General features: G+C 33.6%; 1 protein-coding gene across 4 annotated transcripts in view; it reads left to right on the top strand.

Annotated features, from left to right (window-relative positions):
- Window positions 1–7,892: 7,892 nt before the first annotated feature.
- Window positions 7,893–24,355, top strand: part of LOC101723938 (ALX homeobox protein 1) — a 247,726-nt gene continuing 231,263 nt past the window's right edge. For 3 of the 4 annotated variants that reach the window (XR_015443501.1, XM_013066581.3, XM_087192560.1), the window contains exons 1-4: window positions 7,893–7,979; window positions 16,109–16,253; window positions 20,110–20,221; window positions 23,698–23,789. Coding sequence is in view for 3 of the 4 variants with exons in the window: in XM_013066581.3 (XP_012922035.2) it covers window positions 16,113–16,253; window positions 20,110–20,221; window positions 23,698–23,789 (345 nt within the window). In the remaining variant the exon portion in view is untranslated. The remainder of the gene's footprint in view (window positions 7,980–16,108; window positions 16,254–20,109; window positions 20,222–23,697; window positions 23,790–24,355) is intronic. The other variant, XM_087192559.1, reaches the window with a different exon arrangement.

Raw genomic sequence — 24,355 nt, forward strand, 5'->3', positions numbered from 1 at the left:
GACAGGTAAAGGAAACTCGGCTGTGTTGGTACTGAAATTTTGAGGCAAACGAGACAGGAAGCATTTACAAGGGTGAAATCATAGGTATTTTGCTTGCTATTTTCCAATATTTCTCACTGTAATTAAGTTCTATGAAGACAAGAGCTTAATTTTTTTGTTTACTACTGTATCCTCAGCGCACGAGACAGTGCCTCGTGTGTAGAAGAGCTCCATGAATATCTAGCATATCAGTAAATAATGGCAATGAGGATCCATTTAAGAGCACTTAATGAAAGTTCCATGGCTAAATTTGTAGTTTGACTTAATTATTTCACAGATGTTTGGAAGATGGTTGAGTGTAGAGATAAGAGGGCAAGGCCACTGCAGGTAATTTCAGTGGGAAAGCATGGATGGCCCTTATGTAGCAAAGTATTATTATGAAGTAAAAGTGATAGCAAAAAACTTAAGCAGTGGCAAATTCATTAAAAGTTGTAGATAAAGAAGAGAGGAAGACACAATACAGTATTTATGGCCTTAAATTGGATATTTTTCAATTCCAGACCAAACCAGTTTTCCATTTTCCTCATCTTCTTTGTCCAGAAGGAGTTCCTAGGTCACTCTTCCAAAATTCTTCCTCCTTTATGGTCTTAAATTTAAGCCTTGTTCTTGGATGAGACATAAAGCCTCTGGACCAGGGCTTGCAAACCCTGGGCTACATTTAATGAATTTTAGAGAAATACTGCCACCTGCTGAACATATCATGCAATTGTTTAAAATGGAAAGCTTTGTTTCACTGAAGAAAAAGTAGGTACATACCCAACCAAAGCTGTTAAAAAAATTATTTCCATCTAATAAAAAGCAACTAAATTGAATGAATAAATATCCAGGAACCTAAAAAAAAGGACAATGCTTATTTTTTCAGTAATGCCTATAGAAATGATTATTTTCTTTACTACGTTATTTGAAGGTTCTTACCAAAATAACTCCATTGAGATTAAGAAAATATTGAAAAATTAATATTTTACTTTTTTAAAACATTTTGTTTCTCCATGGAAAGTGATTATTCTGAAAAAGATAACCATAACTTTTGCAATACACATTCAAAACAATAACACTTCTCTAATTCTGCCTACTTATGTCCTGCTTCACATATTTTCTTCTGAAATTCGTTGCCAGCATAACAACACTATGGTAGTTAGTATGCTTTGTTTACTAGATATGGAAATTTGAAATTTCTTTTTCTCCATTATCTTGATTCTAGTTAGAACCATTTTATAAAAGTAGTACAACTTACAACTTTTTTTCATTAAGTTTATTGGTACATTTTAGGTATGCAATATAGTTACATTCATCATTGGTATCTTGTTCCTTTACATGATGTATAGTGGTTCTTATTTTTCCCCATTCCCCTGCTCTCTCTTCACCCCTCCTCCCTTCCCTATTTACAAAGACTTTGTTTCCATTTTTTTCACTTTCTCATATTTTTTTTTCCTACCCCTCCCACTTCCCCTACTCCTTTAGACCTTTTCTTCCTATTTCACAATATCAGTTTATACATTTTAATCCTTATTTACACTTTTAGTTTGTCACTTTTTATTACAGTCATTGCATAATTGACATACTGAAACTTGATATAATAAGATTAATTTTAAACTATTTGTCCCTGGCTAGGTGGAAATCAATTTCCTAGGTGAACTGTAAGATGTACTGAAAAGTGGAGAAATAAGAAATCTCCACATTAAATTCAATATTCTTCCCTCTCTACTTTGTCCTGAAGTCATAATCCTGCTAAAATTCCCAAGGTTTTTCCCTTGACTTTGAGAGGTTTTCCAGTCTTTGTCTTCTACCTCTGCTTTGAATTTTCCTGTTGTCATTTGGTTGGTTTAGTTTCTGTCCTATAGTAATATTCATTGAGTTTTTCTAATGTCTGATGTATTTCAGTGGGATGCACAATGAGAAAGACAGCCTGATTTTTTATTTCATTTTCTCCCTTAAATGCTGTAAGATATTGGTTTTTTAAGTTTTTATTTATTTATTTATTTGTTTGTTTGTTTTTTTGAGGTGGGGTCTCCCTATGTAGTTCAGGCTGGTCTTGAGCTCACTATGTAGCCTAGACTGGCCTCAAATTTACAGGAATCCTCCTGCCCCAGCCTCCCCAGAGCTGGGATTTCAGGCATGGGCCACCATGCTCAGCTGTCTCAAAATTCTTTTAGAATTTTTTTTTTGTGTGTGTGTACTAGGGATTGAACTCGGGACCTTGCACTTGCGAGGCAGGCCGCAGAACCACTGAGCTAAATCCACAGCCCCATAAGATATTGTTTTTCTTGCCTCCATTCTATTTGCTGCAGCATGTGGGAAAGTTATGATCCTCTCCGGCACTCTGAACAAGAACTTAATCCCAAAGTCCTGGCCTCCGTATGTCTGCAAATGGGGAAGAAAAAGGCAAGTAGTGAACCAGAAAGACCTTCAGTAATTCGGGTGCAAAACATTGCAGGTGTGGACCTGAGTATTGACGTGGAATAATTAGTGTGTTAGGTGGGGTCAAACTGAAATGCATTATCAAAAAATCCAAATATAGAAATCAATTGATGTTTCTCTTGGTTCAAGATGAATGATTGGTCTTCTTATTTCTCTTGGAAACACAACTGTATCTTAGGGTGATCCAATATGTATTTCCTAAATGTATTCCAAGTATTAGCCTTTATAGTAGAAGAAAGGAAAAGAAAGTGAGGAAACAGGCAAACAATCTTAAAGCAAAGGCCTCAGCAGCTGCACACCTTTCCTTTGCTCATTTTCACTGGCACAGACTTAGTGACCCTGTCACACACTGCTGGCCACTCCACCAAGAAAATCTAGGTGATGTTTATCTATGATGTAAGCAATGGTCTTGTGCTGTTTTTTTCCAACTGTAATCCCCAACTGGAAATAATGTCAGTGAAAATAAAGATGTTCTAACCTAAACGCACACAACAAGATTTTCCAACTTTTCTTTACATATTTGCAGTGAAGAAGATCTATATTTTCTTTTCCAATGAACAAATACTTTGTTCTAATCTTAAATAAAGTCCAGGTGTGGGCATATTTTTGTTCAGTTCCTAACTAGTTAATTAATGGTCTGATAACAAAGATTTTTAAATGTTAGAAATGCTATGAAGATGGACAACTCATAATAATTCACCTATTCATAGGTATTATTTTTCACTAAGGAAACTCTAATCTCATGGTTATTGTTTTTATATTCCTTTTAAATATGAGGAGAGGAAGCACACAAATGGACAAGTTAGAGCATGCCAAGGAGTTAAATATTAAAACCCGTGATCAAATCTTAATTATATGTTTGCATGGGAGGGATAAACGAAGCAGAGAAATTTCACAGAGAAGATGAATTAGAGCTAATCTTTGAAGGATGATTATGAAGGAGCTGGTCAAAAATGAAGTAAAAGCAGGAAATAGTCAAGAGAGGGAGAATATTATGCCTATTAGCTTTTCAGTAAGGTATAAAGGGGCATGGATCAGAGTGGCAAAGATGAAGGAAAAGGCTAGACGAGTAGAATAAATAAATAATGCGATGGATCATACATGCAGTCTTTGTTGAATTTGCTTTTTCTTACTTTTAAAGTTGATTGGAGCCAAAAATACAGCACTAATGGGGAATTCAAATTAGAAAGGGAATTTGAAAGGCAGATAATATTCAAAGTTTAATGTGCTATCTCATAAGAAATAAATGTGGTCTAAACTGCAGCTGGCTCTGGAAATGGAGAAAAATAGCAGTGCAATAACAGAACAATACCGAGTAAGATATAAAAATGCCAGCACTGGGATGATAGAAAGAGTCAAAGATAGAACTTGAACTCAAGTGTGCAGAACTGAATTAAGCTCTTGATATTATTCCATATCTTTTTTAATTGATTCATCAAAATTTGAAAATAAGCATTATTATGTTATCATCTCCCATCTTGGCAATGGGGGGAGAGACTCAGGAAAGTAAGCTTATCTGAAGGCAAGGGGCATCACAATCCCCAATTTCAAATTATACTACAAAGCTACCATGATAAAACAGCATAGTACTGGCAAAAAAACAATCTTAACCACCAGTAGAACAGAATAGAAGATGCAGAAACAACTCCAACCACACTCAGCTACTTTAACTTTGACAAAGGGGCCAAACACTTTCATTGAAAGAAAGATAGCCTCTTTAGTAAATGGTGCTGGGAAAAATGGCTTTCAACTTACTGAAAATTGTACCTAGACCCTTATTTCTCACCAAGCACTAAACTAAAATGGAAATGGATCAAAGACCCGATATATAAAACCGGAAACACTTAATCTGATGGAAGATATAATAGGCAAAGCTCTAGAAGTTATATTTGTAGGCAAAGACTTTATGAACAAAAACACAATCTTACAAAAAATTACAAAATTTAACAACTGAGATTACATCAAATTAAAAAGCTTTTGAACAGCAAAAGAAACTGTCAACAGGGTAACGAAACAACACACAGAATTGGAAAATTTTTAACAGCTACACTTCAGATAAAGGACTAACATGTAGAATATATAAAGAACTCAAAAAAGTCAGACCTTCCAAATTTAAAAACCCCATCCAAAATTGGGCATTTGAAGTGAATAGACATTTCTGACATGAAGAAGGACAAACAGCAAATAAATATGTGAAAAAAGTGTTCGACATCACTTGTCATTTAAGAAATGCAAGTTAAAACAACACTGAAATTCCATCTCACTCCAGAAAGAATGGCTGTCAGCAAGAAATCAACCAATAACAAATGCTGGCAAAAAAGAAACCATTCTCCCCTGCTGGTAGGAATGTAAACTGGTACAACCACAATGGAAATCAGTATGGAGATTCCTCAGTGATAGCAGCACAATTTATAATAATTGAATCTTGGAAGCACCCCAAATGCCCATCAACAGATAAATGGATAAAAAATGGGGGTATTTATATACAATGGAGTACTGCCATAAAGAAAGATAAACTTGAATCATGTGTAGGAAAATGGATGCACCTCAAGACCATTATCTTAAGTGAAATAAATTGGAAACACATATTTAAATATCACATTATTTCTCTTCCAGGAGAAACCCAAAGAGTAAATGAGGAGCATGATGGAGGATAGATATTAGGAAGTGGGAAGAATGTATTCAAATGTGAAGGGGATAAAGGGAGAGGGAGGGGTAAGGAAAGGAAAGAAAAGGGAAAAATGAGAATGGAGGGAAAAAGATGGAAACAAATCTTTGTAATGGGGAAGGGAGGAATAATTGAAGGGTGAGGAGAGGAATGAAAAAAAAAGAATTAATATATATCATGTGCAGGTACAAATTCCCTATGATGTATGTAATCAATAAGTATGACAAATATGTACTAATAAAAATAAAGCAAAAAATCTTGTCTGAGATTACCAAGTTCATAATTGGTAGAACTGAGATACAAACCCAGAAATATATGTTACTCTCTTGAAAATCTGTCCAAGCCCCTGCATAGTCATCTGTAATAATGGCTGGTCATAGAACATACCTCCAAGCAACATTTCTAAAATTAAAAGAGATTATGTTTGTAAAGTACTTAGTTCAGTGTCTGGCCAAATGTTTACTATGAATCTTATACCACTACCACATCGTATTACAGTACTAAGATTGCACAAGAGAGGTGTGTGTGAGAGTAGAAAGTGGTATGAGAACAGCAGGAAAGAAACTGTCTTTTTCCTGAGGAGTAACCAACCATGTTAGCTGCAAGGAGGAAGCACAAACAGGTGAGAGAAAGATCCTGAAGATTCGGAATGACCTTTAACTGGAACAAGAGAACAGCTTTTGGAATTCAACACTATTAGCCACATGTTAGAAGTAGTATTCCTCAATAACCACCTTTCCTCAAGAAAATTAAATAAAGAAATACTGTACCTGCTATGAGGCTACTTTTGAGCAATACAGTGACACTGTAGGATATTTAAATTATATCACTTTCATGTGAAGAAAAAAGAGTTGTTGAAATATGTTTTTAAATTGAAATGGTTCCACCATTCAACTAAAAATTTCCAAGAACTACTCTCCTTGTCAGAGAACTTTTCTTTCATCCTTACATTCTCTCAGTAAATATTTATTATTTGCTCTCAAAACGAAATATGTTGCATTAGGCTGTTAGGCTGTACATCAACCAGACTTCAAAATGATTTGCAAAATGTCAGTGAAATAAAGAAAATAAATGCTTAGACTGAAAGCTCATGGTCAGAGTAACACACTCAATCTGAGGCTACAATTTCTAGAAAGAATTGAAATCAACCAAACATCTGGTAAACACTAGTAGTTGAAACCCATTAGTTGAATTTACTGGTAACCTATAGCTATATTAGGTAATTGTTGCATTCTGTTCCTTTTTATGAGTAATATTCTCCCTCAGTTATGACTATAGAGTTGTCAGTTTTCTTTAAAAGTAAAAATTGAAATTAGAAAACCCCTGACAAATAGATGAACTCATCTTCAGAAGGACTTTCTATTTAGTTTGCTATCACTAGGTCAACTTACATATTATGTTTAAAATTAGTTGACTTCTAAAGTTAGTTACTAAAAATTAGTTATTTAAAATTCATTACTAAAAGATTCCATAGATTTTAGGAAAATCTTATTGGTTTGATAATTATAAATAAAATTAATCTTAGGATATTACATGTGAAGTCACTTGTGGTGGCACAAGCTTGTAATACTAGCACTTGGGAGGCTGAGGCAGGGAGATTGCCATGTGTTTGAGGCCAGGCTGGGCTATATAGTGCTTTCAAAGTCAGCCCGGATTACATAGCAAAACTGTCTCAAAAACAAAAAAAAAGATAATATATGTGATATGGTAACCTTATCATTTTAAATGAAACCTTTTAATAGTCTGTAAATCAGCAATAAAATTAAACTAAACATTGACTGTTCAAGATGGACTTCATAATAAAAATATCTTTAATTAGATTTTTAAGTCAGGTATAATTTTTTACAAAGTTATCTTTCTAGAAAGAATTAGTTTTTAATATCAAATGTCTTAATTTCTCATCTTATTTTTATTTATTCTTATGTTGGTGCAGTTTATTGTTACTTGGAAATAGTTTAATCTCTTTCAGAGGATTAATGAAATGTTTGCTTTTAGAGTATTGTACAGCAGGTGTATTTTACAACATTTAACCACTTCCTTTTGAAATTTAATGCTCTACTTGCAAACTTTAAAAACATTGAAACAGGAAATTATGAATTAAAAATAAAATGTTGTGGTTTCTAAACTCTTGTATATTATCCCCACAAAAGAAATTTCGATCAGTTTTAAGTTAAAATTAAACAATATAATGTGTACCTAGAGCTTCAGATTTTTATTAAAATAGTGGATTTTAGTCAATATTTTACTGTAAAATAATTCTGGAAAAGGACTTTTTAGAATTTCCGCCCCATATATCTGTCCCTTTAGAGGTTTCTTATGGGCGTTGATGATAATTGATTTTTTTCTTTTCATAAACAAACTGTGATCATGTAAACAGTTTATTGGCTTCTCCTCTGTGCTTCCAGGTCCCAGAAACCACTTTCAGGATTAAGGTTTTATGGAATGAACGATTTCTACATAGGCAACTGAATATTTACTAGATACCAGTATAAATTCAGAGCGCTCAGAAACAGCTTAAAGGTCAGGTTACATTTACTTGAATAATTATTACAAAAAGATCATTTCCTCATTCAATATTTTCTGAAATTATTTAAATATTAAAAGCTACTTAGAAAGAAAGCTGCTTATCCAACTCGTGAAATGCAGCGTTCGTTCCAATTTAGAATCAAACTTATTTGTCCTTCTGGGGCACCTGTTAAGGCAAAGCTGCTTTAGCTTCTATGGGATTGGTTGTCGTCGTGGTTACGAATTGTTTACAGACTCTGAGCGCAGTTTTACAAGCCAGCGAGGAGATTTCGCTGCCGGTGCGAGAGCAGGAGGATTCAAAGCCGGGATTCGTGTTGGGGGAGTAGAGGTAGAGTTCTGGGAGCGCCGGTGGAGCCAGACCATTCTCCGCTGTAGCCAAGCTTCCCAAAAAGGACAGACGCGGCCCCCGGGGTGGCTGCGTTAGTCTGCCAAGCTCCAGGGTCCCTTCAACTTCCGACGTTTGCGTAGCTCCGTTAAAACTTGAGGATCTACCTCATACTCTAGGGGACCTTACTTGGTTACTCCCTTCTCCCCCCAACCCACACCTCCAAACACACCAACCAGTAATTATTTTCCTTTCTTCTCTCCCCTTTCCTTCCTTTCTTTTTTCATATGTATTATTTATTTTCATGCTTGTTTATCACGTTGATTTCGCTCCGTTTACAGGCATTGAAGACTAGAGTTCTTTAAGCTTTCTCTCTTTTGGCAGCATCGGCTCACCCCATGTGATTCATTATCAACTTGATGTAGTTTCCTCCAGCGCGTTTATAATGGGTTCCATCTAAGTCAGCACTGTTCTTCTTACAAGGAAACCTCTAGGTATCAGTGATTGTTGCAGGCTCAGAATACAGCTACTTGAAACTGAGAGGGGCTGTAGGTGTAACACACACACTATATTTCAAGAGTTCGTATGCAAAACAAGAATGAAAATTTTACATTAATCTTAGTAATTTTTTAAGGCTTGAAGATGTAGCTCAGTAGTAGAGCACTTGCCTAATAAGCGCTGGGCCCTGCGTTTGATATCCAGCACTGCCAAACAAAAATAATAATTTCATACTAATTTATGTTGAAATAACATTTGATTACATTAGGTTAAATAATATATATTAAAATTAATTTGATCTGTTTTTCATTGTGAAAATTTGCTACTAGAAAATTTAAACTTGCATTTGTGTTTAAATATAGAAATATTGGGTGGGATTTGTCCAAGAGCCAGTAAGTAACAGAGGGGAGAATACAAAGGAAAAGATTGTTACCTTCACTCTATCTCCTACCTCTCTTTCAATACAAAGTGTTATATACATGTACCCTCTGCTTTATAGTTTAAAAACCTAACTTTCCATCTAAAAAACCTTTTGAATTGCATTTTTAATTTATCGATAGGGGTCATTCTATTTGCTGTTATGTTTTGCTTTCCTTTGAAAGGAGGAGGGTGTGGATAAAAGTGAATATTTTTAAATGAGCTTTTAAAATTATAAAAACAGTATATATTCACATTTAAAATAGTCATTCAAAATGAAGATAAGAATTGAAAATTGAATATTCCCCAATCTCTTATAGAAAGCTTTTATCTCTGAAAACCGTGTGTGTGTGTGTGTGTGTGTGTGTGTGTGTGTGTGTGTGTGTAGTTACCTCAATGAGATTTTATCATGAATACTTTTCTATCACTTGCTTTTTCAATTAATCTTTCTTGGACTCCTTATTCCAAAGTACATTGAGTGTATCCATTCTTTACAGATATTGTATAGATGCATGATAATTTATGGAACACTTCTAGTGGAAACTTAGGATCATTTTAAATTTAGGATAAAATTTTAATTTTATTTATTTATTTATTTATTTATTTATTTATTTATTTATTGGTACCAGGGATTGAACTTGGGACTTTGTGCTTTCAAGGCAGGTGGCAGAACCACTGAGCTAAATCCCCAGTCCCAAAAATTTAAATTTTAATAAGGTAATTGAGATTTACAAGTTTTAAGAATTAAAATGTCTTTTTACACTTTATCCAATGTCTCCCCATGGCAATATTTTGTAAATGATGATATAATATAACCAGAATATTGACATTTAAAAATCCATTAATCTTACTGATATTTCCTCAGTTTTACTTATACTCATTTATATGTACTATGTTCTATAACAATTTTAATCAACTGCCTTTGTTCATTTAGCTACTACCATAAAAGTGAGCAATTCTAAAGGATCTACAACTATAAGGATCCCTTGAGTTGCCCTTTTGTAACCACAAGCACCTCCCTATGGCCACATACCCCTCAACTCCCTAACCACTGATCTATCATCCATTTATAAGATCTTGCCAAAATGTTATATAAATTAAATCATATAGATGTTACCTTTGGGGTTTTTCTTTAGAACCAGTGCAGTTGCACGGAGATTCACAGAGATTCATCTGTGTTATTACAGGTGTCAGTAGTTAATTTTTTTTTTTACTGAGTAATATTTTATAGCTTGGATGTGCTTGAGTTTGTTTAATCATTGACCTCTGGAGGGACACTTTGGTTGTTTTTAGTTTGGAGCTGGTATGAATAAAAATGTTTTATGTACAATAATATTCATGTACATGTTTTCATGTAAACATTAGTTTTCCTTACTCTGGGATAAGACAAGTTCAGGCTATACATAAAAATAGTCTGATTAAATCACTTATGTGTGAAAGAAAGCTGTCATATGTCTGTAGTTAGAGGCAAGGCAGGCACAGATTTTGTTTCTAGCACAGGAGAAATTTCACTGTTTATGAGGGGAGAGGGACTAGGGGAATAAATATGTGTAAAGAGGCAATAGACAGAAGGAATAATGAGCATGGATCAGTAATATTGAAATGATAGGTAGAGAATTGCACCTTATTAAAAAGAAGAGATTCTCCTACAGTATAATGGATAAGAAAACATTTCATGAAAAGAAATGGGAAGATGTGAGTGTTTCATTTTCTTTGTTAACTAGACTATATACTCTCTGAAAACTTAGGACTTGTTTCATTTATTGAGCATGTTGTTGTATGCATCACTGCTGTGAATGCACACAGAATTTTCAAATGTTGATTTTGAATTGCATGAGAAACAAGGAAGTAGAGGAAGGAAAATTGGAGAGGAGCATGAAGGAAGAAAAGATCAGGAAAACAAATGAGGAAAGGCACCTTGAAAAAAGAATGAAAATTTAGAAGACTGTCATGGAAAATAAAATAATAGTGATCAGTATCTTTTAAATTTTTTGAACTAAGATCTAAAACTAAAAAAAACCTAAGTGATACAAAAACATATTACATTGCCAGTCATGCACATAAGTATGCATACATACTTATATCTGAAATAAAATTTATTAAACAATGTTATCTTTAATGTAGATGGTGAAATTATATTTTCAAGCCTATTGTGATTCAATTCTATCCTATTCTATTCTATTCTATCATTAAAACTTGCTGATCAAGAGCCAGTAAATTGCCTACTAGTGGATAATAATGTGTGATGTGAAGACCAGGTGATGAACCAACCGATTGCCTGGCAGATGAAGAACTTGACTAAGTTTGGAGACTATTTAGTAGTGGGAATAGTAATAACTTTGGATTTAGCATCTTTGAGTTAAGACCTGGTCCCTGTGAGATATTAGCATAATAGCACCAGATTGCTAAGTAACCTCTTCCAAATGTGGCTTTCTCATGCACAATGACCATAATGATCTTTAGCTTATTATTTTTGTTGGAAGATCATCAATTACCTAGTATCTTCTAGCATCTCCCTTGGCACAGATACTCACTGGATGGGCAGTAATGGTGGTGGTGGTGGTGTGGTGATTATGATGATGATGATGATGATGATGATGATGATGATGATGATGATAATGATGATGATGATGATTATGTAAAGATATAACATACTGCTTGGCCTGTTATAAGAATTGAGAATTTAGGCTCCAGTGGAGAGGAAGGGGCTTTGGGGCCGCCATACCACTGCTCTCAGCACAGAGGTAGCGGCTTACTGGCTGTCATACCACCACTCCCAGTACAGAGGAAGGGGCTTATGGTTGCTGTACCACAGCTCCCAGCACAGAGGAGATGAGCTGTGTGGGCACCAACAGGACACATCTCCCCCTGCTGTTCCTCCCTGTCCAAATGAGATGACACATAGACAAGTCTCAAAACCAGACTTCCAGATCACCTACAGTGACCCCAAAGGGAAATGAGATGGAACAATCTGATACTCAACCACCTGGACTCCTTGAACTGGCAACAAAAGAGGATCTGGAAAAATGAAATCAGAAATAATTTCTCAGATAACAGCAGAGATTGTGCTCATAGTGCAAGACATGATTAATAAATCTAGAGGGGAGGTGAGGAACATGATGAAATCCTAACATAGGAAAAAAATGGAATCCATAAAACAGAGGCAAACAGATTTCCAGGAGATTAAAAACTCCACGGAATGTTGACACAGCAGAATGAGCCAATGTGAGGACAGAATTTCATATATAGAAGATAAGATTACAATTAGTGACTAGGAAAAGAAAAATTGCTTCAAAATTGTAAGGGGCCACAAGAAATCAATCCAGCAGCTGCTAGAGAATGCAAAGAAGAATAACATAAGACTGATTGGAGTCAACAAAGAAATAGGAGAGAGTGCAGACAACATAAAAAAACTGTTCACCGAAGTGATGGCAGAAAACTTCCCAAGCAGGGGAAAAGAACTTGACATACAGATAAGTGATGCATATAGGACTCCAAATAGCCTTGATCAAAAAATATATATATATACACATAGGTGTATAATTATTAAGATTCCAGAAACACAAAAGAAGAACAAAGTTCTACAAGCAATTAGAGAAATGAAAAACATCACATACAAAGGAAACCCCATCGGAATCACAGCAGACTTTTCAATGCAAACCCTCAAGACAAGAAGACCTTGGAGTGATGTATTCCAAGCCCTAAATGAAAAGAACCTTCAACCCAGAGTGATGTATCCTGAAAAACTATCTTTCAAAACTGATGGAGAAATAAGACACTTTCACCACAAAGAGCAACTTAGGAACTTCATGAATACCAAACCAACACTCCAAAAAGTTTTAGACAATATCCTAGGAAAAGACAATGAGGAGCAGAACCCCAGAAAGCACAGCAGAATGAATACATCAGGCACAACCAGAAATTAAATGTAAAGGGGGAGAATCCAACAAAAAGAAAAAAGTCATGACAATGATAAGTCAGTATGTATCAGGTATAACCATCAATGTTAAAGTTCTCATTTCACCAATCAAAAGAAATAGACTGGCAGAATGAGTCAAGAAGCAAGATCTATCAATATGCTGAATACAAGAAACACACTTAATTCAAAATGAAACTCATAGCCTGAAAGTGAGACCATGGAAAACAATACTCCATGTGACGGAACCTGAAAAAAAGCAAGAGTAGCTATACTCTTTGCAGATCAAGTGGATTTCAAACCAACACTGATTAATAGAGACAAAGAAGGACTCTACATCCTTGTAAAGGAAACAATCTAACAGAAAGAGATGGCAATCATAAATATCTATGCACCAAATGCTAGTGCACCCAACTATATAAAACAAATACTAAATATTGGATTAGACGGTCTCTACCTTAATCTGATAAAAGCCATCTATGAAAAACTAACAGCCAATATCATGCTAAATGGTCAAAAACTGAAATCCTTCACACTAAAATCAGGAACAAGACAAGGATGTCCACTATCTCCACTCTTGTTCAATATAGTTTTTTAAACATTAGCCCTGGAAATTAGACAAGAGAATGAAATAAAATTCATAAAGATAGCAAATGAAGAAGTCAAATTGTCATTATTTGCAGATGACATGATTCTCTATATAGAAGACTCTGAGAACTCCACCAAAAGTCTTCTAGACTTAATAACCAAATTCAGTAGAGTAGTTGGATACAAGGTCAACACAAAAAAATCAATAGCTTTCCTCTACATGAACAACAGACTGACTCAGACAGAAATAGGACAAACAATTCCATTCACAATAGTATCCAAAAAACTGAAATACCTAGGAATCAACCTAACAAAAGAAATCAGAGACCTCTTCTCTGAAAACTATAGCACTCTGAAAAGAGAGATTGAAGAGGATATCAGAAAATGGACAGACATCCCCTGTTCCTGTGTAGGAAGGGTCAACATAGTGAAAATGGCCATACCTCCAAAACTACTATATAGATTCAGTGCAATCCCAATTAAAATCCCAGCAGAATATTTCACAGACCTTGAGAAAACAACAACAAAAAAAATGATTTGGAACAAGAAGAGACTCAGAATAGCAAAAGCAATTCCAGGTAAGAGGAACATGGCAGGAGGTATCACAATCCTAAACTTGAGACTATACTACAAAGCTACTGTGATAAAACAGCATGGTAGTGGCAAAGAAACAGACCTGAGGACCAGTGGAACAGATTAGAAGATGTAGAAACAACTCCAGACACACTCAGCCTTCTCATCTTTGATAAAGGATCCAAACACCCTCACTGGAGGAAAAATAGCCTCTTTAATAAATGATGCTGGAAAAATTGGGCTTCAACTTGCCAAAGATTAAAACTAGACCTGTATCTCTCACCATGCACTAAACTAAAATCAAAATGGATTAAAGATCTAAATATTAAAATAGAAACTCTGAACCAGTTGGAACAGAGGTTAGGTAGAACCCTTGAAGACATCGGTGTAGGAAAAGATTTTATGAACAAAACCTCAGTTGCCCATGAACTAGCACAAACAATCAACAAGTGGGACCTCTTCTTATTAAAAGGCTTCTGCACAGCAAGAGAAACCACCAGCAGTGTGAAGAGACAACCCACAATGTGGGAAAAAATCTTCACCTGCTATTCCTCAGTCAAAGGTCTACTATCTCAAATCTATAAAGAACTTAAAAAAAAAATCAGACCTCCCAAATTTAAAGACCCAGCCCAGAAATGGGCATCTGAAATGAACAGACATTTCTCACACAAAGAAGTAGAAATAGCAAATAAACATAGGAAGAAATGTTCAACATCACTTGTCATTTGAGAGATGAAAAATGAAAACAATGCTGAGATTACCTCACTCCAGAAAGAATGGCTGCTATTATGAAATCAACCAATAATAAATGCTGGTGGGGCTGTGGGGAAAGAGGAACCCTGCTGTACTGCTGGTGGGAGTGTAGACTGGTGCAATCACTGTGGAAATCAGTATGGAGATACTTCAAAGAACTTGGACTGAAAGTCCCATTTGACCCAGCTATTTCCTTGCTGGGTATCTTCCCCAGAGAGTTATAAGAATCATACCACAGTGATATATGTGCACCCATATTCATAGCAGCACAATTTGTAATAGCTAAAACTTGGAAGCAGCCCAGTTGGCCATCAACTGGAGACTGGATAAAGAAAATGTGGGTTGTTTATTTTTTAATAAAATGGAGTACTACTCAGCCATAAAGAACAAGAAACTAGAGACATTTATAGCTAAATGGATGCATATTGAGGCCATACTCTTAAGTGAAATAAATAGGACACATATGTGTAAATACTTAATAGTTTCTGTAGTGTTAGAAACTGAAAGTGTAAAAAAAAAAAGAAAATGAAAGTGTAAATAAGGACTAAAAGTTATAATAGATAATGTGAAATAGGAAGAAAAGGGACAAAGGGGAGGGGGAAGTGGGAGGTGTAGGGGAAAGGAAAGAAGGGAATGGAATTAATATGAGAAAATGAAAAAAATGGAAACAAAGTCTTTGTAAATGGGAAGGGATGGAGTTTTTGAAGGGAGGGCAGGGGAAGGGCGAAAAATAAGAACCAAGAGAGATTATGTAAAGTTGCAAATTTCCAATGATGTATGTCATTATATTGTATACCTAAAATGTACCTATAAAGTAATATTAAAAAAAAGAATTGAGAATTTACACAAAGTAAATATTTAGGTTATATACCATATATTGGCTGTCATCATGTGTTGTTAGCAAAAGCATGTAGTTATCTCTAGAAGGGTTATCAGAACTCTGAGGTAATTAATAACGTAAGCCATATATTTCTCTTATATGTAGACTATGGTTTTTCTCTTAAGAATATTTTGATGTCTTAAACATTCAAGCTATCCAAAAATATTTTGTTATTAAATTTTCCGTGAATAGTGTTACTTTGAAGCTTCTAGGATCTGGAAGACCAGGCTATTCCATGCAATTTTCCCCTTGAGGAAATAGAAAACCAATGTTAAATTTAATCATATTGTAGTCAGATATTTTTAAAAGAGAATGAATAGAGAGGTAAAACAAAGCTGTTAAACATATGGCACAATGATAATAAGGTGTGATAAAAGTTTTAAATTAAAACACATTCCCATAGAATATATTGGAATGGTGTGAAAAATTAAAGAACCCCATAGTATTTAGAGATCTAAGACATATTAGACTCTTTGTTTCTTTAAATGGTTCTTTTTTACTATGAAGAATAATGGAAGACAGTGATGATAAAGATGCAAAGCTTGATGAAGAAATAGAAGCTGAGTTGGATAAAATCAGCATTTCCTCCTTGGAAAAAGAAGAGACTGAAAGTGATTCAAAGTCAGAAACCCAGAGTGATGACAGTGATATTGTAAGTGTTAACTGTTGCACTTCTAAACCTTCTAACATTAGCAGGTTTTTCAGGAGAAAGATGAATGGTCTCAGTGTTTTGCTATATGTAACTCATATTTTACTTTTTATCTTAGGATCATTACTATAAAGTACGCATATTTGTATTAGAAGATAGATTACTCATAATTACAAATGTATACACATGTATTTGTAAAACAGAGACTATACGTGGTTTTGTATTTTTTGTACTTCATCATGAGCATTTTGGTGAGATTAGATTACATGAAAGAAAAATTTGTGTGAAATATTTAGACCCATTATGGAAATAGCTTCCTTTGGGAATCAAACAAATTAATTTTTTATGTGTGGATTTTTCCCAATGTTTATGTGCTTACAAACTTCATTCATAAAGAATTCATTCTTTTACCAAAAAATCCATAATCCAATCATAATTTATTTCTAGGAATGTTGTGAAATATAGATCTAATTTGAACATATCCTGACATATTTAGCTAATATTCTGGGTGTTCCTTTTCTTTTTAATTGGTTTGTCATATGTCCTTCACGTATGTTTAGTTCTAATATATATGACCTATCAAAAACTATTATTTTTCATTATTCTGTTAATTTTTCCATATTGTAGTTTTATATTTTTAAATATCAAATGGGTCAAATGCTTTTGATCTTTTTACCATTTTGAAGTTTTGGTAACTAAGCATTTTACAAAACAATACAACTCCTAGTGTAAGGTTTTAAAAACTAATTCTACTTAGATTTTTAATTAAGATTACATTAAACTTACCCATGAGTTTTAGACAGTTTTATTTTTACAGCATTTTGTCTTTTTATCCAGTTAATTTAAATGAGATAAAGAATACTGAAATTCATTTGAATATGATAGCCATCAGAACAATACATTTTATTATATTTTTATACATAAAGGTGGAGGAATACAAATCTAAAGCTCTTCTAACTTCAAATACCTCACTATTATTTATATAATTCAGGATAAATATTACTAGGGAAAGATACAACTAATGTTGAAAGATTCAGGGATTACTGATTATATTTCACAGGACATTAAAGGTTTGTAGAAGCTAGCAATCTTATAATGTAAATTTCTGTCTTTTATTTTTCGTTTTTATTTCTTTCATTTTTCAATTGCTACATATTCCACATCTCATAGGGAGCTGGTACATGTGGATATGACTATCTTTACAGATAACTCAAGTTTATCCTTCTTTATAGTACAGCAGTATTCTATTGTGTATAAATACCACATTTTTACCCATCCATTTGTTGATGGACATAGAAGCTGCTTCCATTTAATTGTTATGAATTTTGCTGCTATAAACATGGGGATGCAGTTTGAGATATGGTCCTTTTATACCTATTTTCTTCATGGTTTTTACTATGAACGAATGTTGCATTTTCCCAAAGTTTTTTTCTGCATCAGTTGAAATTATCGTACGCTTTCCATCTTTGCTTCTGTTTATGTGCTGTATTACATTTACCGATTTGTATATGTTGAACCATTCCTGCATCCCTGAGATGAATTCTACTTTGTTATAATGTATGATCATTTTTATGATTTGTTGTCAGTATCTTGTTGAGGATTTTTTTGTCTACATTTATTAAAGAGATTGGCCTTTAGTGCTCTTATTTGCTTGAGTCCTTTTCTCATGTTGGAATTAGGGAAATACTAGCTTCCAGGAAAGATTTTAGGAGTATGCCTTCTCTTTCAGTTTCATTAGTTTTTTTTTTTTTTTTTTTTGGTTCCCGAGATCAAACTCGGGACCTTGCGCTTGCCAGGCAGGCACCGGAACCACTGAGCTAAATACCTGGCCCGAGTTTCATTAGTTTTAAGAGCATTGATGTTAGGTCTTCCCTAACGTTCTTATAGAATTCAATGGTAAATCCATCAGATCCTGAGCTTTTCTTAGTTGATATTTTTTTGTTTTTAAATTACTGATTTTGTTTTGTTGCTCAATATTGGATTATTTGGAGTATTTTATCTCCTTGGTTCATTTTTGGCAATTCAAATATGTATAGGAGTCTATTCACTTCTTCTGGATTTTCCAATTTATTGGAGTAAAGCTTGTCAAAGTAGCTATACTTTTGTGGATACTGGAGTTGTTCATTGTTAATTTCACCTTTTTGACTTCTAATTGCATTCATTTGGGTCTTTTCTTTCCTTTTTCTAGTATGATTAAGTAAGTATTTGTCTAGTTTGTTTACTCTTTTAAAGAACCAGCTCTTCAATTTATTCACTTTTTATATTCTTTTTTCTTTTTTAATCTCAATTTTATTGATTTCTGCTCTGACCTTTTAATACTTTTCTTCCATGTACTACCTTTTTTATTTGAATTGCTTGTGTATTTCTGGGCCTTGAAGTGCATAATTACTTTATTTATCTGGGCTTACTCTGTTTTTCTGATGTGAATATTCACAGCTATAAACTTGTGTCTTAGGGGAACATTTATTTTGTCCCATAAGTTCTGGTGTGTTGTAGTAGGATTGTCCTTTGATTTTTACTAACCATCTAATTTCTTGATTTCTTCTGTGACCCATTGACTATTCAGGAGGGTATTATTTTATTTCCATGTTTTTGGATAATTTATGTGGTTTCTTTGCTTGTAGATTTCATTGCTCTATGATCTGATAATATGCCTTGTATAATTTTGATTTTTAAAAAATCTACTTAAGTGTGCTGTATGGGTTAATATATGGTCTGCTTTAAAGAAAGTCCCATGTGCTGTTGTTGCTGGGTGGGAAACTGTAAATATTTATTAAGTACATTTGTTCAAAGGTTTGTTTAAACTCTGATATTTTTGTGTTGATTTCTTTTGTCTAGTTGATCTATTTGTGACAGTGAGTTCTTGAGGTCTACTACCATAATTCTGTTGGAGTTTATCTAATCTTTTATGTCCAGTAACTTTTTTTTTATCAAAGTTGGTGTGGTGGTGTTTAGTGCATATATATTTATAATTGCTATCTTTTCCTGTTAAGTTGTTCACTTAATCAATATGTAGTGACCTTCTTTGGCTCTTCTGATTAGTTTTGGCCTAAAGTCCATTTTTTCTAAAAATAGAGTAGTTACTCCTTCTTGTTTTGGGATTCCTGTTGCATGAAATATCATTTTCTATCCTTTGATTTTTAAGGGTTTTTTTGGATTAAGTATGTCTCTTTTACACAGCATATCATCTGATTTTGTAAATCTATTTTGTCAACCTATGTCTGTTGATTGGGAAATTGAGACCATTTGCCTTGAGAGTTTTTACTGAAATGTATAAACTTATTCTTGTAATTGAATTATTTCCCTGTTGCTGATTTCTCTTTTCACTATCTTTGTGTTTGATAATCACAAAGTAATTTTTAGAATGTATTAAATAATTACATAAGGTATTAGGGATTAAATATTTTGGAAAAATCTCTGCAGTTTTGATTAATAGTTGGTAATTTTTTTTTGAAGTTGGAATTAATATTAAAATACACACAAGTACTGAACTCATGTAAAAAATATACAGCCTGTAATGAAGTTAATAAAAATTATGCACAGATAACTTATTTGTTTCCTTGTATTTTTTTAGAAGTGCATAATTAAGAAGCAAATTTTAACAAAATGTGTTTTTCTGAACTAAACTGTTGATATACGGGGCCATTTTACCTCATTTACACTTTACGCAAAATTTTCTTGTGGTGTCAACTGCTATATTTGAGACATCACTTTTTTTTTTTTTTTTTTGTACCAGAGATCGAACTCGGGATCTTGCTCTTGCGAGGCAGGCAGCGGAACCACTGAGCTAAATCCCCGGCCCTTACACATCATTTTGATAATAATCCCTTTCACAGTTTCTTTTTAATTCAAAATTTAGGGTGAAGATAAATTACCAGAGTCAGTTATTCACTGTATTAACACTATAAAGAACAGGAGTAAAGCCGTTGAAGAGCTCATTCTTCAGGATTTAGAAGATAATGATGTCTTAAGTAAGTAGGATTTTCATTTGCTTGGGCGATAAGATTTCTGTAAGTATGAATATAATTTAGAAAACTAAATTTCCTACCTCTTGCTATGTATATATATGAATTTATTTTTAATACAATATCTATAGTATGTTGAACTGTTGGATTTACTTCATTTTTTCCTTACCTATCTTCCTTTTATCTCCAACAAATAATGTTTGTTTTCTCAGTCTTTCTTTCTTTCTTTCTTTCTTTCCTTCTTTCTTTCTTTCTTTTTCCTTCCTTCCTTCCTTCCTTCCTTCTTTCTCTCTGTTTCTGGTTTTTTTTTTTTTTTTCCAGTGCTAGGGATGGAATCCCGAGCCTTGTGCATGCTAGTCAAGCAGTCTACCCCTGAAATACATCCCTAACCCTTTTTTGAAGTTTTCATTTTGAGACACGGTCTCAATAAATTACCAAGGCTAGCTTCAAACTTAGGATTTTTCTACCTCAGCCTCTTCTTCCCACCATTCCAGTAGCTGAGGTTACAAGAGTGTGCAGGGCTCCTAGTTTTAATTATTTCCAGACACTATTATTTTACATGAATGAGAAGACTACTAAATGGTGATTCTATACCTGTGAATGATATATTACTAAAGCTGTTTTAAAATACAACATAGATAGATATTCAACGAATATTACTGTGTAATAGTGTATTTTCTAGGCACTACGCATAAAATAGTGAACAAAAAAATGGTCTCTCTCCCCTGTTCTAATGCTCCAGTGTGTCAAGACAGATAATACATAGATAGTTAATATTTTGATAGCGATAATTGCTCTAAGCCAGAAAATTGAAGGCAAGGTGACAGAGACTAGAAATTCCAATTTTAAATAGGATAGTCAGGGAGAAGGTGGTATTTGATATGGATATATTTGGGCAGGGTGAGCCATGTAAATATCTTGAAATCCAGTATTCCAGAAAGAGGAATAGTAAAGATCAAGGCATATGAGTGGCCTTAGTATGTTTGAAGAACAGCAAGTGTTTGTTCTTCCCTGAGAAAGCAAGGTATTAGAGGATACAGGGCTTTTGTAAACTCTAATATGGACTTTGAATTCTATTCTCAGTATGTGAAGTATTTTGAGTAAGTAGTGGTGATATCTGCCATATATTGAGATAATCAGTCTGTTGACTCTGCAGAGAAGACACCTCAACATAACCAGATTACTACAAGACTATTCCAATAGTACAGTTAAGAGATGAGAGTGGTTTGGGTAAATTTGAGGAAAAGGATTAGATTGTAGAAACAATTTTCTGTATAAAAGGGGTTTAACAATGAATTGTTGAAAAAGGAAGAAAGTAGCTCCAATATTTTTCTGGAGTACCAGTGTGAAAGGATATGTAAAGATTTACTATGTATGCATCAAATGTTGACAATAATAATGTGTAGTTGGAGTATGAATGATTTTCATGGTTTGTTTATTTTTATGAAGGACATATAATGAAAATGTATTATAGATTCATTGCCAATTATGCAGCCTAATTCTAGCTCAGTTATGTACAAAACTAAAAGAAACACATTGTGGAAAACTAGGTGGATGAGAAGAGATATAGCAACATTTACAGCAGTGATACAGACGTTTTCATATGCAGCTTTAGCCAGCCAAATTTAATAATGTCTGTGATTTTTTTTTGAGACAAGTTCTCATTATGTTGTTCAGGATGGCAAGGCATTAAACTAGGAAAAACTTGGCAACTTGGATAACCTATCAAAAAAAATATTTCACAGATTATGTAATGATTAACTTTTTAAAAAGTTATCTACTTTTAATACAAGCTGTACAAGTGTAATATGCACACAAAAGTAGAAGCTAATTTCATTTATAAATAAGTGTATTTTAATTGTGATTCTCAGTTGAATTCAACAGAGTCACTCTACCAACTATAAGCAGCAGATTTTTTGTTTGTTTTTATGGGTGGAGAAAACATCTGATTATTTATTGACGTAAAACCAAATTAGTGTCTGAGAACAGTGATTTCTTGTTATACTAATGTTCTGTGAGTTGACTGTGCTCAGTTGAACGGTTCTTCCCTGGAATTTTTATGCATTATAGTGGGATGTCGGTTAAGTCTGCAGTCATCTGAAGTCTTAACTAGATTGGAATTCAAAATGGCTTACTGAAGTGGCTTGCAGTTGATGTTCCTTGCTGTGCTGTCTGAGTTCAGATTCTTCTGTGAACTGCAAGCATCTACATGTGGCCTCTTCTTTTGGCTTGTAGTTACTTATCAGAGCATAGCACTTGGAATCCAAGATGAAAGGTTCCAATGCAAAATACCGAGAGTAAGGTGGAACCTGTATGACTTATGACAGCATCACACAGCACCTTATCTGCCATATCCTGAAAGTTATATAGGTTCACTTTAGTTCTGTGTAGAAGGGAACTACACAGGTTGTGTATACCAGTAGTCATGGTTCTTCAGGAGATCCATCTTTGGAGATTAGCCACTTCAATAAAAGAATTCTTAATAGTTTGAAGACACAGTCTCTAGGCTGAATATTCAAGGGGGTGGAAAAAAACATGTCCATTGCAGAATTGGGCTGCAGGGTTCAGAGAAATGAATTTTCTCTCTCTTCAGCTCAAAACTCTCTATATCACAATCTGGGCTAAAAAGATGAAAAATATCATCACCTGCTTTTCCTTATACTTATTTTTTTGAAAATATATTTTTATGCAAAATATATATACATATATATCCAAATATCCATATATATATATATATATCTCCAGAACCTAAAACCCACTGAGAAATCTAGCTGCAAGGGAATCTAGATAATATTTTTTGCTTTTAAGCCTCACATAGGAAAGTATATCAGAAAGATTTTAAATAGGTATTGAAGGTGAAAATACATGATAGCTGCAAAGTAGGTGTGAATGTTTAGTTAACCAGCAGAATTGTCCTGTGTACAGAAAGTTTACTATTAGGAAACAATACCATGATATACACATTTATTGAGCAAAGGAAAAGAAATCTAACTATATCTGAGCAGATAATAAAAAGATAATACAATTCAAAAAAATCTCATAAAGAATAAAATTCCACCTTGTTCATGATAGTAGTTATAATATTTTTAATAAATATCTATATTAAAGTGTTTTCATTTACTTGTTGTAAGATTATATTGTTAGTTTGTTGTGGGTAGAATCAAACTTTTGTTGATTTCACAGCAAGGAGTGAATGCAATGTCAAGCAAAGCATGATTCTGTATGCAGGGAAAATAAATGTCAGTCAAAGAAAATTAAAAAGTGATGAAGAGAGTACTTTAAAATTTGTTGCTTTTGTTTTCTAGAAAGAAGATAACAGATTTCTTGTATTTACTATTCTTCTTTATTTTCTGTTGTTTTGAATACTGTTATTGACCAATAAAATACTCCGATAGTTGAGATAAAAAGATTACAAAAAGTTGAGATTTTGATGTAGTGCATTTTACTATTTGACATTACGATATTTTTTCATTTTTTTCTAGGCACTAGTTATGAAGCAGTTTCTAATAATCATATGCACTTAAGGATAGGATTATTAACTGAATGTAAAGAAAATCCGGAGCAATTATTGAAGGTATAGGTTCAAACTTTGACTGAAAGTTCTCACTATTGCAGTTAGTAATTTATTTTTCCTTCTTATATAGAATGATAATTCACTATTTTTATGTAAAAGTAAAGAATGTTTTATTTTAAGCAGATCATTTTTGGTTTTACAGTTTTCTCTGGCATACCATAAAAAAACCACACAAATTTCAACCTTTAAGAATCTTAAAATAAGTATTTGAGCTATTAATATTTGGAAATTTAATGTTCATATAGATAAAGCAGTAGAACTATATTCCCTGGTATTTTTTCTTAAAATTTCTGTGGAAAGTAATGGTTATACTCTAGTGTTTCTTACCTCTCCTAGGAATGTACTATGTCCCATCTGAGGCTTTAAATGCTTTATTGAAACCACAAATGTAGAAAATTTTATACTACATTTTGAAAACAGATAAAAGGAAAAAATTTTAAATATAAAAGTGAAGCAAAGCCTACACATTTTATTATATTGAAACCCCACAAATGTATGTGAATTTCCTCTGCAAATTCATTTCTTGGACATATTTTTGCCTCCCATTTTTGCACTTTTATCTAACT

This window comes from Heterocephalus glaber, unplaced genomic scaffold, assembly GCF_053883595.1.
Source record: "Heterocephalus glaber isolate CG9 unplaced genomic scaffold, H.glaber_assembly_v1.0 deba00001572, whole genome shotgun sequence".
In the NCBI taxonomy this organism is placed as follows: Eukaryota; Metazoa; Chordata; class Mammalia; order Rodentia; family Bathyergidae; genus Heterocephalus; species Heterocephalus glaber.